The 16,002-nt window shown below is 38.5% G+C and overlaps 1 protein-coding gene across 1 annotated transcript in view; it reads left to right on the top strand.

Annotated features, from left to right (window-relative positions):
* The window catches only part of LOC144444889 (uncharacterized), a 112,561-nt gene that overhangs the window by 22,328 nt on the left and 74,231 nt on the right, over positions 1-16,002 (top strand). Inside the window, exons 4-23 of the mRNA XM_078134440.1 lie at positions 127-292; positions 839-883; positions 2,204-2,292; positions 2,566-2,611; positions 3,175-4,227; positions 4,831-6,204; positions 6,572-6,843; positions 7,311-7,494; positions 7,908-8,023; positions 8,509-8,569; positions 9,181-9,365; positions 10,454-10,670; positions 11,005-11,132; positions 11,703-11,931; positions 12,498-12,593; positions 12,890-13,044; positions 13,715-13,870; positions 14,515-14,717; positions 15,009-15,197; positions 15,785-15,992. Of these exons, the coding sequence (XP_077990566.1) occupies positions 127-292; positions 839-883; positions 2,204-2,292; positions 2,566-2,611; positions 3,175-4,227; positions 4,831-6,204; positions 6,572-6,843; positions 7,311-7,494; positions 7,908-8,023; positions 8,509-8,569; positions 9,181-9,365; positions 10,454-10,670; positions 11,005-11,132; positions 11,703-11,931; positions 12,498-12,593; positions 12,890-13,044; positions 13,715-13,870; positions 14,515-14,717; positions 15,009-15,197; positions 15,785-15,992 (5,172 nt within the window). The remainder of the gene's footprint in view (positions 1-126; positions 293-838; positions 884-2,203; positions 2,293-2,565; positions 2,612-3,174; positions 4,228-4,830; positions 6,205-6,571; positions 6,844-7,310; positions 7,495-7,907; positions 8,024-8,508; positions 8,570-9,180; positions 9,366-10,453; positions 10,671-11,004; positions 11,133-11,702; positions 11,932-12,497; positions 12,594-12,889; positions 13,045-13,714; positions 13,871-14,514; positions 14,718-15,008; positions 15,198-15,784; positions 15,993-16,002) is intronic.

Genomic DNA, 16,002 nt, shown 5'->3' with positions numbered 1-16,002 from the left:
GTTAGCGCGAGTGCGCGCGCGTGTGTGTGCACGGAGGTTGGTTCATGTAGGTGTTTGTGTGTGTGTGTGTGTGTGTGTGTGTGTGTTTAATATATAAATCTATTTATATATTGTGGTTTTATTTAGCAGTCTCTTGACGGTACAAGAAAACAGTTTGACGGAAATGTCGATGGCAATAATGTCAAGATCAATTATCTGGATGTACCCTTATTAGCGAAGTCAGTACGAGTGCGCCCCCAGACGTGGCAAAGTCACATATCCATGGCAATGGGTGTATACGGATATGAGAAAGGTGAAGTGAAGTATACATGTATATTCTGAATAGCTCACGGCCACACAAAAAGTGGAATAAATGGTATATGTATCCAGTTTTGACGACATGGCTAATATCAATGTTCCTTATTGACTTCATGAGTTGTACAGGGCCATCCGAAGGCTGTCTGAAACTTGTCCATTATAGGTTTTTATCAATTGAATTTAATAGTAGACATGACATAGCCTATAGATTTGATGCAGTGCTCATTCTCTAAATACTCTGGCCTGTTGGCGGCGCGCTTGTATTTCCCCGGTAGTTCTTGTAAGAGGAATACGAGAGCTGCCGAAGTAACACATCAGCGTTACGACTTTAAAGGTTCATACCCCAATATGAACTCATAGAGGTTTAGAGAATGACTCAGACAAGTCACGTCCCTAGGCTGGAAATGACATGACAGGTTCAATTAAATACGGTGTCCAATCAACAGGTTGAATATCACACACGTGACAAAACATACAAATACTAAATTCTGATAATTACAACATCAACATGATCTATATTTTGTTTTTAATTATGTGACAGTTGCTGAAGGTAAAACGCCGGAAATTGAATGCCAGGATGATCACAGTAAGTTGAAGATTTTTACTTAAAACATTTTAGTAAGAGTGTCTATTTTAAAATTTAATGTATTCTTTAAGTATACATTAATCCTTGTTACGGTTATAGACCACACATAAACAATCTTATAAATAAAGGTCTCTAAAGCTACTAATCGTAAAACCTATACATTATTGAAATCTCTAGACCTGTTTTCTGTATGATTAACAAATGGTAATTGAATTTCCTATCTTTTGGAAATTTGTTATTTGGGTTCAATCCCTGTAAATATAGTTTGGTAAGTTGAACATCAAATACATTTGGAAGCCGCGTCCCCTTATTCTGCCCAACAAATCAAACATTTCGAATCGATATCTTTGATTGTCCATCTGTCCTGGTTACAGAGCAATCGTATATTGAAAGGTTATTTATTGCCACCACCACCCCCACCACTCCAACCAGACTGGTGTAAATCTCCCACTGAAGTACATTGTCCTTTACTAGGGTATATTAGCCATTACTATTTAATCGCCGTACATAGACCGTCGTACTTTCGTTGACAAGTCAGTTTTGGCGCCGTTAATTTCTTGATTAAAGCCATCTTATGACACATCGCATTATAAGTGTCTAAATACTAAATTTGTTTACGTGTAAGCTTATGACGTCAGTTTCCAACGAACTGTCATGTCATATTTCAAACAACCAAATAATTATTTATTACGTTTAATCTTGAACATATCGAGTGCAAATGTAGACCAAGTTTTACATGTCAGTAACATACATCATGACGTCACAGTCCCTATATTAAACATGTTAAGCATTCGGGCATCGAAAGAATTTCATTTTCATCATCAGATATCAAAATGAAAGTTGACTTCTTTGCCTACTTCTACAGTCAATCATGCACTAGCTATAGGGTAAACGAAAGAATTTCATGTTTGCATAGTTAAGCAATAAATTATTGCTAAATTGCCCCGTCACGTGTATTAATGTTCTAAATGCCTGACGTGGGCAGAATTTCGCTGACCTGGATTTATGACTAATAAAATGCCCAATAGTGAATTTCTAAACTTGATATCACAAGGTCACGAAGTATTACTTACAGACACATTGAGAGTACAGGTATGGATTCAAAGAAATGGTGACCTTTTGTTTCCTTGACCTTTACAAAACTAAAAATGAATTTTAAAAAATCTCCCAGGGGAGTCTTACCTATATAGTTTCTTCAAATATTTACTGATAAACTTTCTCTTACCACTTTGTGAAATGATATTATGTCGTGAACGTCGTCCGTAACGGTAACGTTTCATTCACTATTTTAATAAATAATCTTGTCTTATATCTTCCAAGATGCGGAAACGGGTGGCCCTGGTACCATATACACACTTGAGGGCGCTGTCGAACGACTGGCAATTAATAACATGGGCAATTGGCCAAAGGTAAAATGGTTGTTTACTGACTTTCACTTGAAAGGCACATTTTCATGAAAATAAATACTAGTTTTCCTACCTACCTGCCTACTGACTTATGTACTGATCGATCCCCGAAACAAACACTGGGATTGCTATCCTGTCTGTCTGTCTGTCTGTCTGTCTGTCTGTCTACCTGCCTTTCTCTCTGTCTATCTGTCTACCAGTCTGTCATGAATTGGAATTTTACATATATCAGGCACTCATCACTATACATTACGATGTCTAACTTTCTTCCTATAGATACCTGTTACAAATGACTGTACAAAATATCAAGTTACTCAGTCAGGTAGGTGCAATATCATTATCATCATTTATGGCGTTCATTCCCTCCTTCAACTTCAAAGTTAATGTAATGTAATCTTTACATATTTTTTTTTTAATTTTGCAGATCATTTTCTCATGTCTGTCTGTTTCAACCTATTTTGCCCCCATTACAAGTCTACCTTGAGATTTTTTGTAATGATGTTGCCCTGGCAACCAGTGGTATGTTCCTTCATTTGCCACGCCCTCTCAGACTTTCATAAAAAACAAAAACAAATATAGAATGAATGAATAATTACAATAACTAGTCATGAACTATGACCCTAACCACACGTCAGTGCTTGGTGGCAAGGTGAAATGAATGAATTCCATATATCTAATTGTTACGCTATTGTCATTCTGGTTAATTGGTCGTAAATACATTATTTCCAGTAAGTCTGAACGCGAAGTTATTCAATTCTACATTCTCCTGAGAACGAATTGTTTTAATAAAAGCAAAAAAAAAACCATTCCTTAAAAAACACCAATTTCTTTTTTAATTGACAATTCTTCATCGTCATCTTCTTTTACTTTCATCTCAATCTTTAGGTGGTGTTGCCTGGATACAGCCAGGCCAGGTTGCCCAACACAAGTTCTACGAGGTAGCGTTACAAAATGGCGGCCACCTTGCTATTAACAGCCCTACCACAGTCTCAGACTATATTTATGGTGACGACACAACTATACTACACGTAGCGGATGGCAGTAACCTACATCTCGGTAATGACTCTGTAAGTACGTCTACTATACATCTTCATGAGGATGCTGTACTTGAATTTGATGGTAACACTACCTTACTGCAGAGGTCATTTTATGCTTGGGGTCAGATCATCCTGGACGGCCACGATTGGTTCACCTTTGGTGGGTTTGAGAACAGTAAAATGATTCTGTATCCATACGCAGAAAATGAGTTCCGTGTCAATGCTTTCACTATCAAAGAAGACGCAACCGTTATTCTGAAACAATCAGATGATTCTGGCGTCTGTGGTTACAGTCTGCACATTGCTGGTGGTTTTGCAGAACTCGTTATGGAGGCACGATCTTCTCTAGAAGTTAAATGCCTATCATCTTTCCAGGGAGAAATGATCAACATGAATTCAGAATCGTCTGCACTGATCAGTATGGCAAGCCCGGTGAAATTTGACCAGTGGAAAATAGGGGGTGCTCTGCGTATCACAAATAAGGTAATTATTGAGGGGAAACTCTACAACACGAAAGTCCTTCTTTTCAATATTGAAGATGGGGGCGCTGTGCATCTAGACACCGATGAGGAAGCCATGGTGATTAATGGCACTGAGCAAACAGACGTGACATGGTCTTCACTATACATACGAGATGTTGAAATAAATGGACAGTTTCATGCAAAATCAGTGAAAAACAATGGTGATGATATTTATCCATCTGGTTGGGAAATACTCAATGTTTTAGATACCGGTATTTTTAACTTCACATCTGTAAGTAAGTTCGAAGTGGACGACATTACAGTAAATGGAAGAATGGTGGTACAGAATGCTATCTGGATGGAAGGAACAGCAACCAATGTGCACAGAGTGCGAAGCCTGACTGTTGGACCCGACGGAGAACTTCGCTTTGATGAACAGGGTAGGAATTTTGGCACACGACTCAATGGTTCTGTTCTTCTTGCCCGCTTTGTCTACATTCACGGTTCTTTCTTTCCTGGAATACTAACCCTAAACTCCTCTGAAGTGTATGGCTGGGACCTTCTGGAAATGAACGGTCCATCTGCACTCTTTGAACTAACCATTTTGCATGACTTTAACTGCAATGATGTGGCTATAACCCAGGGTATCATGGCAGTAACTAACCCTATTAACATTCTTGGGAAAGATGAAATAAGGTGTAATTCAATTAACATAGGTAGTGGTGGTAGTCTACTCATTGATACCAACACAGATCATATTGGAATGGACAGTACTTCAAATATCTTTGCTAAAACTGTCGACATTGATGGGCAACTTCAAATGAAAACACTGAATGGTGGAGATGGTTGGGAGACGCTTGTAGTTGGTGATGGTGGCATTTTTAATTTTACATCTAACGGCTCATTCAAGGTGGACGAAATCACTGTCAATGGTATGATGATTTTGCAAAATCCAGTGAGAATGGAAGGGACTTTAGCTAATGTACACCGAGTGAGATCACTCAGCATAGGACAATTAGGAGCTGTTCATTTTGATGTTGCAGGTCGAGTTAGAGGAAGTTGGTCGAATGTTTCAATCGTAATCGCCCACCAAGTCTTTATTCGAGGCGTATTCCTAGCTGGCCTCTTATCAGATAACACAGAGGAAATACAAGGATGGGACACTCTAGTTGTTGACGGTGATAATGCAAACTTTAAGTTCGAATCAGAAGATGAATTTCGATGCAACAATATCGATGTCAAATCTGGCACTATGGAGATATTGAATCCATCTGTAATCCAAGGAACAGACGAAGTTTTGTGTCACTTTGTAAAAGTTGGAAATTCAGGAAATATCCTTCTTGACACAAACGGTGGTGTCAGGGGAGACTGGAGAGAAGAGGCCTCACACGTTTTTTCTGAGATAGTTGAGATTAATGGGAACTTTCATGCTGGTGGAGTCACTAATGGACTAGGCTGGGATGAACTGACAGTTGGACCGACTGGACTGTTTTCTCTGCAATCGTTCAACTCAGAGATTTCGGTGAACAAAGTCACAATATCTGGAACAGTTGATATTCTGAATCCAGTCATCTTCAAGGGAAGAGATACGCCATACTGTAGGTATTTCACTGAGAACGCTGGTGGCAGTATTACAATAGACAGTGGGAATTACGAAGGCTCTGAACGAAGCAACCTCACCTATTCGTCGTTGTATGCTGATTATATCACACTGGATGGCATCTTCACAGCACAAAACCTATCATTCAGTGCACTAGAGTTGGTAGTTAATGGAACCATGATTTTTAACCCTGCAACTGATGAAGAGGTCAACGTGTTGATCGTAGGAAGTACTGGTCGAATGGAAGTAAAGAAACCAGTCACATTCCTTGGAAGGACAAATTCAGACGGAAAGACAACATCGATAACAATAGATGGATACATGAAGCTTGATACCTCAGCTGGGGACCATAGTAACAGGCAATGGTCTTCGGGAGAACCATCGACATTTCATCTCAGAAATCTGACTGTGAATGGAGAATTCCACGGTGGTCTGCTCTCTGATGTCGACGGATGGCAATTTCTGACAGTCGGAGAAGATGGTATGATGACCTTTGAGCCTAATGGAACCTGGTATATTAATGATATTTCTGTCTCTGGTAGTGTGCAGTCGTTTACACCATTTTATGAAGAAACTCCTTTAATAAGTGGAACCATGTTAATCAACCCTGGTGGTGACGTCAACATAGACCATAAAGGTCCGATAGCTGGCACTGATCTTGGTGCACCCTACTCACATTTACTCGTAGAAGTTATGATAACAGTCAATGGTATCTTGAGAGGTGGATCTATCCATCTCCAGTCACCACTCGCATCGATTGGAAGTGGTGGGGGAATTAATGTCGATGGAGGTGGTTACTCCAATGACAAAGGTCCTGGTAGGTAACATTATTTTACTTTTACGTTTTATGATGGTTTACAGTAACATGAAGTCATTTATTTTCTGTAAAGGTTGTGATATTCAACGAATGGCCGCACAAAGGAAATACTTAATGCACATACATACATACATACATACATACATACATACATACATACATACATACATACATACATACATACATACATACATACATACATACATACATACATACATACATACATACATACATACATGCATGCATACATACATACATGCATGCATGCATGCATGCAGACATACATGCAGACAGACAGTGCGTAAATAATTGCTGTGACTAATTCAGTCAAAGTGCGTTCCGTTCATTCTATCTCCCACAATGAAAGGTGCTGGATCTACATCGGTTACCAACGGTGGATCGGGAGCAAGTTATGGTGGACGTGGTGGACGAGGTTGTCGGTCATCGGTATCGACAGCATGTACTCTAGCATCAAACATGCCATATGGAGATATTTTTCAAGATACTGAAATTGAATGGGGTAGTGGTGGTGGTAGTGCTAGTGGATCTGGCGGACGAGGAGGGGGTCGGCTACACATATGGATACGGAACACTTTTACTTTTAATGGTCACATCAGCCTTAATGCTGAAAATGCTGCTGTAAGTTGATATTTCCAATACCATAGTTTTGATAACAGATGTACTATTCTGATGTGTGTCTGGCTGTAGCTCGAGTTTGATTGATTAATTGACTGACTGACTGACTGACTGACTGACTGACTGACTGACTGACTGACTGACTGACTAGCTGGCTGGCTGGCTGGCTGGTTGGCTGGTTGGCTGGCTGGCTGGCTGATTTATTGTTGATCGATGTACATAAGTGGAGTTAAACAAAGCTGTATATAACCCTTGAGTAATATATAAATGTTGATATAACATGTAAACGTGATATCCGTGAAATATTAGTAAGAAATATAGATAAGCTTGAATCGAACATCAATTGACGAACAGAAATCGATGTAGGGTTTGAGTCACAAAGACAATGTTTTCCAAGTCGGAGAAATAACTTTTTTTAAAATAGTGACCTCTGTTTTATACGAGGAAATGTCATATTTTATCATCTACAGGGATCAAATGGTGGGGGAGGAAGTGGTGGTGGATTGTGGATACGTTGTGAAACCTTTTCAGGTACAGGTACCATCGCCTCCAACGGTGGAAATGGGTTAGGATATGGCGGTGGTGGCTCGGGAGGACGAATCAATATCTACTACGACACAGGAGATTTCCACAGTGGACATATTACATCTAAAGGTATTGTATATAAATACAGTTTACTTAGTGTAAACATTGATTATCAGGCCAGTCATTCTCGGAATGCACATATTTGTTGGAAACCCCTTTTTCGTCTATATCTAGCAAACCCAAAACTATATCTAATGTCATATGAGAGTTATCATCATTTAGCAACAGGTGAAAGCATGGCATAGAAACTGTATGACTGTAGACATATTTTCATATAAACCCAAAAGAATCTAGCAAACATAATTTGCGAAGTGAGTTCCTTTAATACAAAATATCCCATTATAAAACTATAACTAATACTTGAACTATCATCAGCATTTGAAGGTCACGTGACCGGTGTAAACTTCAATGATAATACTCCATTATGGGTTCTTTTAAAAACCAAACTGTGCAATTTAAAAGGTCTTTATTTGGCACGTCAGGTGGTGGAGTGGGAAACGCTTATGCAGAACCTGGTGGACCTGGAATGACGTACATAAACGGAAAGAACCCCGTATATCAAAATCTTCGACTTGATAACAAATGTCAGCAGGCTCAGGTTGGAAATTAAGAATGTATATGATAAAAAATTAACAATGTCGTGTTATAGTACAAAGAATCATTCAGCGTTAGACCAGTTAGACAACATGTGATTCAACGACTTTGTGCAAGGAAACGTTGCAGATTTTTATGATTATTATTCACAATGGTAATACAGTGGTATTAAATACAGTCACGTGTACCCCCACGAAGCTTGATAAATCAGAATTCACGATATCCATGGAAATGACGTCATACATCCCATTCGTTTTGAAATTATATCTCACGAGAATTGTAAACAGTTTTAGCTTTCCTAACCAGAAATACAGTAACAATACAATTAAATATTAACGTCTATGTTAAACATGTTGTAATTAGGGAGCAACATCTTGTGAGAAACAAAACCTTTAGAGTGAGATATACTTAACATATTATCAAATAGAAATGTACTCTATATTTCAATGGTATGATGACACGACATCTGAAGTCATTTGTCGCTTATAGGTAACAAGACCATCGGGAACTAGAGCTACTGAAGACGACTATTATGAGTACACATCAACAGGTAATATAATATGAAATTTAAATCAATTATAATATCTAGGATATCTGCCATTAACTTGTTATTTGTGTTGTTTTTCCGCGTTTTATTTGAGTTGAAATTGGTTTTAGTTGAATACAGGCTTAACTGTAATAACTGTGAATTTATTGCTTCTGTGTTGATTAGTTGGATTGCCTCTTTCTATCTAAACTCGATCGTTACGATGGACTAACTAATTAGATTTGATTCGGTCTGAATCGAATTTTGAAATGACGGGTCACTTAGGGTGGGATGTGGGGTGATGGGGATCGGATACATGGGGGGGCGGTTTCTGATGATGACTGTTAACAATTTAATGGTTTGAATAGCGCAGGCCTACGTACTCAGCACATAGTTATCTGTACTATACAAGTCAAATGCAAGGTCGTTGTGACCTGGAAAGAAAGCTATGATAGTACGAATTTTGCATTATAACGAATGTGTTGTTTCTACAGTCATCCCATGAAAAAAATTGTCACACTTTTCAGATGTGATGAATGTACTTTCAGTTCATGTACACAGGTTTAGTACTTGCTGCTAATTTCTTAAAGTATAAGTAATTAGCCAATAATGAAAGTCTTCGTCATTTCCAACAGGTGCCATTGCATACCTACTACCTCCCGAAGATGACTTCACGTACGAATTCACTCACATTGAAGTGTACGGTGGGGCTGAGTTAGCTTTCTATGGTAATGGTACAACTGTGTTATCTGAATACATCCATGGTGATGACACTGGCTATGTCAGCGTAGGACCTTATCAAACTCTTGAATTGACTGCAGTAAGTCAATTTCTTTTCATTCCAATGTTTGTACCAATATTTTAAAGTAAAGTGATTTTAGCATTCATTCCCTCAAGTTTCCTTAATTTTTACAAAGAACGAACAAACTGCATTTACACTGCAGTTACTCTGGGCGAATATACATATTTCCACCGTTCGGAAAAGTCTCATTCAAAAATATGTTAACAGTTTAGTCAAATGCAGTGAGGTCAGTTTGACTCGATTGTGCACAAACGTTGGTGTGACGTTATCAGTATAAACTCTTGTCAAATAGATATAGACGTAATCAGTTCAGTTGACATCTGGAAGTTTTGACGTGTGCATTCCTATATGATCAACTTTTGAAAGGCACTTATATAGGTTAATGGAAACACATACACATTTGGGGGAAATGCGTTGTTGATTTCTTTCAGCGTTGTCTGTATGGCAAGGCATATATCCTTTTTGACACCCCTCCATGATATATCGGCAAGGTTTATATTATTCTCGATCTGTTTCCTTTCCTTAAAAGTCTACAACATGTGAAAGTGTATAGGCTGTACAGCATGTGAAAGTGTACAGCATGTGGAAATCTACAGCATGTGAAAATGTACGGCATGTGGAAATCTACAGCATGTTAAAGTGTACAGCATGTTAAAGTGTACAGCATGTTAAAGTGTACATCATGTTAAAGTGTACATCATGTGAAAGTGTACAGCATATGAAAGTGTACATCATGTGAAAGTGTACATCATGTGAAAGTGTACAGCATATGAAAGTGTACATCATGTGAAAGTGTACATCATGTGAAAGTGTACAGCATGTGAAAGTGTACATCATGTGAACGTGTACGGCATGTGAAAGTGTACAGCATATGAAAGTGTACATCATGTGAAAGTGTACATCATGTGAAAGTGTACATCATGTGAAAGTGTACAGCAATCTCTCACATTCATTTCAAAAGATATCAACTAGAAATTCTGACAGCTTTTAGCTGTAGCAAAATGACAGATGTCCTAAGTCACAAGTTACAAAAACTATAGGAGAAGTTTACCATTTGACAACCAATGACATTCTGAAATAACTGTTGATTTAATTTTTCTTTATAGGTGTCTCCATATAAACGAGTAAATGTAACCTACGCACCCTATATCTACGAGAATGCAACCTTCACCCTACCCACTGCTACAACAGAATTCCGTCAATCATTTGATTGGAACGAAGTACCTGGAGTAACTGGGTGTCCGATTAGCATGCTAGTCAGTTCTCATAATAATATATGGGGAACACTCAATGGATCAAATGCTCACCTATTAGTCGGTACAGGTAATGAACACTGCCTATAGAGGAATATATTTCATATGTTTCTAGACCGCTGGCCACAGTACCAACACAATCAAACAATGACAGACAGACAGACAGACAGACAGACAGACAGACAGACAGACAGACAGACAGACAGACAGACAGACAGACAGACGGACGGACGGACGGACAGAGCCAGACAGACAGACAGACAGACAGACAGACAGACACACACACACACACACACACACACACACACACACACACACACACACACACACAGAAATCAAAGCGAGATGTATATTGGAGCAGTGAATGTCTAACTATTATTTTGTGTTATTCACATCTTGCACAGGTGGAACGATTACAATGCAACTCCCTTCAAATCGCTCCCTTGAGTTTGTCGGCATAACAATCCAAGATGGCGGACTTCTAAGTCTTAGGAGTTTGGAAGGCCGTAAGGACGATCAATGGCATGTCAAAGTAAGATGAAAGAATAAAATTTATTTATCATCAAGATTAAAGGTGTGTTTGTCATCAAAATAGGTGTATAACATACACTTGTGATCTTGTTTTATTTGCCATTGGCATATTCTAAGTTTCAAGTTAACATTTCTATATTTGCAAGGTGTTTATTATAAATAAGTAGATGAAAGTGTCATGACTTTAAAACAACTAACAATTTATGACAAGCAGAAGAGTGACCGTTCGTTCCAAAGTCTACGACAGAAGTAGTGAGTTTGCATAGAAACAACAGAACATGACAGTTTATCACTTTTTATAAGGTGCAAACGGCTATTTGGGAAAGTAGTGTCACAATGCCCACCACCCTCTTTGATAAAAAAAAAAGGATGTTACAACTAAGAACCAAATCACATGTGGCTAATTAAGCTGATACGTACGACTGTGAAGTACAACCTTTGATTAGGAATAACATGGAACTGATATCATGATAACCCCAAAGGCAGGCTACCACTTGTGATCTGAGGCTACAAGTACGCCATGAATACGTCATATGTTCTTACACTGTAAGCGTTTTTCTATAAAATTTAGGTTGTACCTGGTGAAGGTGAAGGTCAGCGATATGGTCGAGTCACCGTTGAGGGCGGTGGTGAATTCATAGCATCAAATCTTGAGTTGGATGCCCACTCCCTAGTGATTGATTCTGTTGGTTTGTTGTCTGTCAACGATGGGGGCGTACTCGCTGGTCCTGGTACACCAAATGCACTGGTTGCAGGGGGTGGCGGATACGGAGGACGAGGAGGGAAAAGTTTGTCTTCAGGTAAGATGGAATGATTGAAATAAGTACAAACTTTGGTATTTTGTAATACATCATGCCATCTACTATGGTGGATTATTCAGTCTTGGTCCAAGAAATATGTATTAAACTGTAGCAGCAATCATATCATATCATATCATATCATATCATATCATATCATATCATATCAATTACAGTTTAGAAGGCTAAGAGCCTTTGAGCTGATACCAAAAATACCAAAAATGCAACAGCTATGAACTTCTACTTTTTGTACATCATTGATTTTCGATAATTGGTCTGTAAAAGTATAAGTCAGTGATACGCTAACAAACTAAAATCATCAGAGAAAATATCAAAGCCGTCATTGTGTTTGCAAATTCAAATTCTCTGTTTCGCCTCGTAAACGTCGACGGATTTATCATACGTGAAAGCCACGTCTCTCCATCGAGTGACTGTCACAGTGACGAAAGTAGGATTTTTTAAATTTCTGCTGAGACCACTGTTAAAACTTCAAATTATAGACAATCCAATTTTAACAAAGTACAGCATTGCCATTGTAGATAAAAGTATCACTTTTTTATTTACTTTAGATTTGACAACGGGGATAGAGTACGGATCAATAACCGAACCAGATGATTTCGGAAGTGGTGGCGCAGGTAGAAGTTCTGGAACAAATGGCGGTTTAGGTACGTGAGATCGAAATGAAGCTTTTTTTAATTGGTAGTACAGTAACGAGTCTTGTTTCACTTTAATCTTATCTTGTATCATAAATGACACGTGACACTTACATACACTGAACTTGTTAAAAATAACTGACGGTCAAAGTGTTGACGAGACTTGTACACCATAAAAAGTGGACACGCTTTGATGATTTGTGTCGAAATTCCGATATTTGGCGAAAGTGAATTTTTTCAAATTATTTTAATAGTTCTAATTTAAATGACCTTTTGTGTGTGTTTATGATTATGTGCTTTGGCTGTAGGTGGTGGTATATTGCGACTCATTATTCACACATACCTTGCCGTAGAGGGCACTATCAGTGCAAACGGAGCCAATGGTGGCGTCAATACAGGAGGTGGAGCTGGTGGTTCTATCTGGGTTACAACTGATAGCCTGGAGGGCTTTGGAACCATACAGGTATGCTTACAGGGTTTAGAGAGCTGGTGGTTCTAACTGGGTTACAGCTGATAGCCTGGGGGGTTGGAACCATACAGGTATGCTTACAGGGTTTATAAAGCTGGTAGTTCTATCTGGGTTACAGCTGATAGCCTGGAGGGTTTTGGAACCATACAGGTATGCTTACAGGGTTTATAAAGCTGGTAGTTCTATCTGGGTTACAGCTGATAGCCTGGAGGGTTTTGGAACCATACAGGTATGTTTACAAGGTTTATAAAGCTGGTAATCATACGCCATATTTTTCTGTTGTAATTATTTTAAACTATATTTTAATTTCTGAAAACAAATCCCATCTGTCTATACGTGACACATACAGTCAGATATGAAATATGGTTGCGAATTCTTCATTTTCACAATAAGTCATGTAACCTTTATTCCATAGAAACTACATTTTGCACAGCATCCGATGTTATACATTACAGTATTTTGGTATGACTTGTCTGTAGGCGTTCGTTGCGAAAATGTTAAAATAATTTTATAATAGACCGTTGGATTATCTTTTAGGCTTGTTAGCTGATTTATGTGAGGATGGATGCACCGATGAAAGTAGTGATTTAGTGTGAATATTAGTGACCCCGCTGTTCATAGATTATTGGGGTAGACCACTTCACTACATAACAATTTTTTACAGGCAAATGGCGGTAATGGAGGAACGAATGGTGGGGGCGGAGGAGGTGGTCGAATGGCCGTCTACTGGACATCTCAGAAATGGTGGTTTGCTCAATTACAAACTTATGGTGGAAGTGGAACCTATGCCAATGGAGGGGCTGGTACCCTTTATATGGAGGTATGGACGTCAGTCTGAGGCACGACTAAATTGGGCGGGTTTTTTTAATCGGAGGAAATTTAAATAATATACCAGTATCAAAAACAGCCAACACGTGACCCTTCAAGATACAATCTTAATTATCTCTACCGGGGGTGGGGTGGGGTGGGGTGGGGTGGGGTGGGGTGGGTCGGGTCGTGGGTCGTGGGTTATTTGTTTGTGCATAAATAACTACAAGTTGAACAAAACAGGACTCATTACAGAAGTCACTGACCAATAAATGGGTCACAGGTAAATAGAGTACATCGAAGGAGCAAGCTCGGTAGGAGGTTATAATTAGTCAACGTGGAGGTAAGGGCGCACTGGGACATTTGCTTTGTGAGATAGGAGGTGTTTCGATTAAAAAACATGCCTTGCAAATCTTAGCTTCTGTATTACAAGCAAATACATGTGTTATTGATAGAATAAATCGAAAGAGAGACACAAAAATGTAGCGTATGCATAAAAAATCAACATTAGGTAATCTTCACATAAATTGATCATCGTAATTAAACCGTGACGAAAAATAAAATTGTCACAAGACTAAGGTCAAGGGTCAAAGCATATACAATTGGGGAAATGTTAACCAATGAACACTCTTGCATTTTCTGTACGTTGCATTAAAGGATAACGAGGAACATATCACTAATCGATCATTGATAATCAATAACAATAATCAATCACCACCAACACCATACATAGAAGACTACGAATCGTATGAAGCAGATTCTAGTAGAACATGGTTACTAGACTATGGACAACGAGAAGACTATGAAGAAATACACATAAGAGGCAGTGGTCATCTTGCTCTTCATCCTAACTTTACCAGGTGAGAAGAAGCATCGTGAACTTACTGAACGTCTTCTATTGACGTACATGTATGTTCTTATGTCGTACCAGTTATCCAAAACGTTATTCAAAAGCATTATTTTTATCGACTTTTCGAAACGAAATAAAAGTTTCACAATTGTAAAATCTACATGTACCATACTTTTAACTACCGATTATGCAACAGTGCTCAATGCTAATGGACTAAAAACGAACTTGGCGATAGGGAAATCTGTCGTTTATGTTTGGCGATAGAGACATTTTTGTTTACATTGTTGACATTTTTCTACAGGGAATACGGACTACATGCTTTTCAGTTTATTGGCGATGGTACTGGATGGCTACATGTTGGCCCAAACCAGTATGTAATTGGTCAATTCGAAGACCACGAAGTGTACAATGTCAATGTTCATGTTCATGAAGATGGAGAATTCATTCTACCACCTACAAGTTCTTGTAGAGGCGTCACCATTATCATTGAGTAAGAATATCTGATGTTTTCATAGAATAAAATTTGAACGCTGAGAAACTGAGAAAGTTGTACATAGTGTCTACGATATGTGACAACCTTGTCCGCCGAAAATGCCATATATTTCTTACTGTTTTCGAGGTTTAACTTTTTAAATAATTTGGATGGTTTCATGATACAATTTGGTTTCTGTCAGATTCACGACGTCATGTACATACTTTCCAACCAGGTACATAAATTAAGTTGTATGTTTAGATCCTTGAGTTGGAAATTAAAGAAAGAAAATAATGTTGGTCTAAATCACATTATAACTTACAAGGTAAAGTGACGAAGAATCATCAACGTATGATAGTACATTAGTGTGATTTGTGTTACGGTTGTTAAACAGAGACAAGTGAAAATGAAAGTCACATATTTTGGTCGAAAACAATTTCAAGTGACGGTAGCATACAGACAGTCGAAAAAGCTTAGTTTTCACACAGACGTCTTACACACGTATCTCCAGTGTTGAAGCTGTATCTGGTTGATTACTACAAAACACATATATTGTATTGCGTTCAACAAAACACCGAAATATATTTTTCTTATTCATTTTGCAGAGGAATTCTAAGCGTCCACGACCTTACAGTCGGTGATGGTTGTCGATTACTTTTGAGTCCAACTGGTCGTTCACACCTCATTGATGATGATGCTGATGCAGAAGTCGAAGTTGGGAACTACAGGTTTGATCAACTCATTGTTGCAAACAATGGAGAAGTTACATCCATAGACTGGTTAGATGACAGCGACAAGAAAATCAAATTCACGGTAAACAGTC

Source organism: Glandiceps talaboti, chromosome 13 (assembly GCF_964340395.1).
Source record: "Glandiceps talaboti chromosome 13, keGlaTala1.1, whole genome shotgun sequence".
Taxonomy (NCBI): Eukaryota; Metazoa; Hemichordata; class Enteropneusta; family Spengelidae; genus Glandiceps; species Glandiceps talaboti.
The sequence above is the reverse complement of the archived record's forward strand: the minus strand, read 5'-3'. Positions and strand labels throughout refer to the sequence as shown.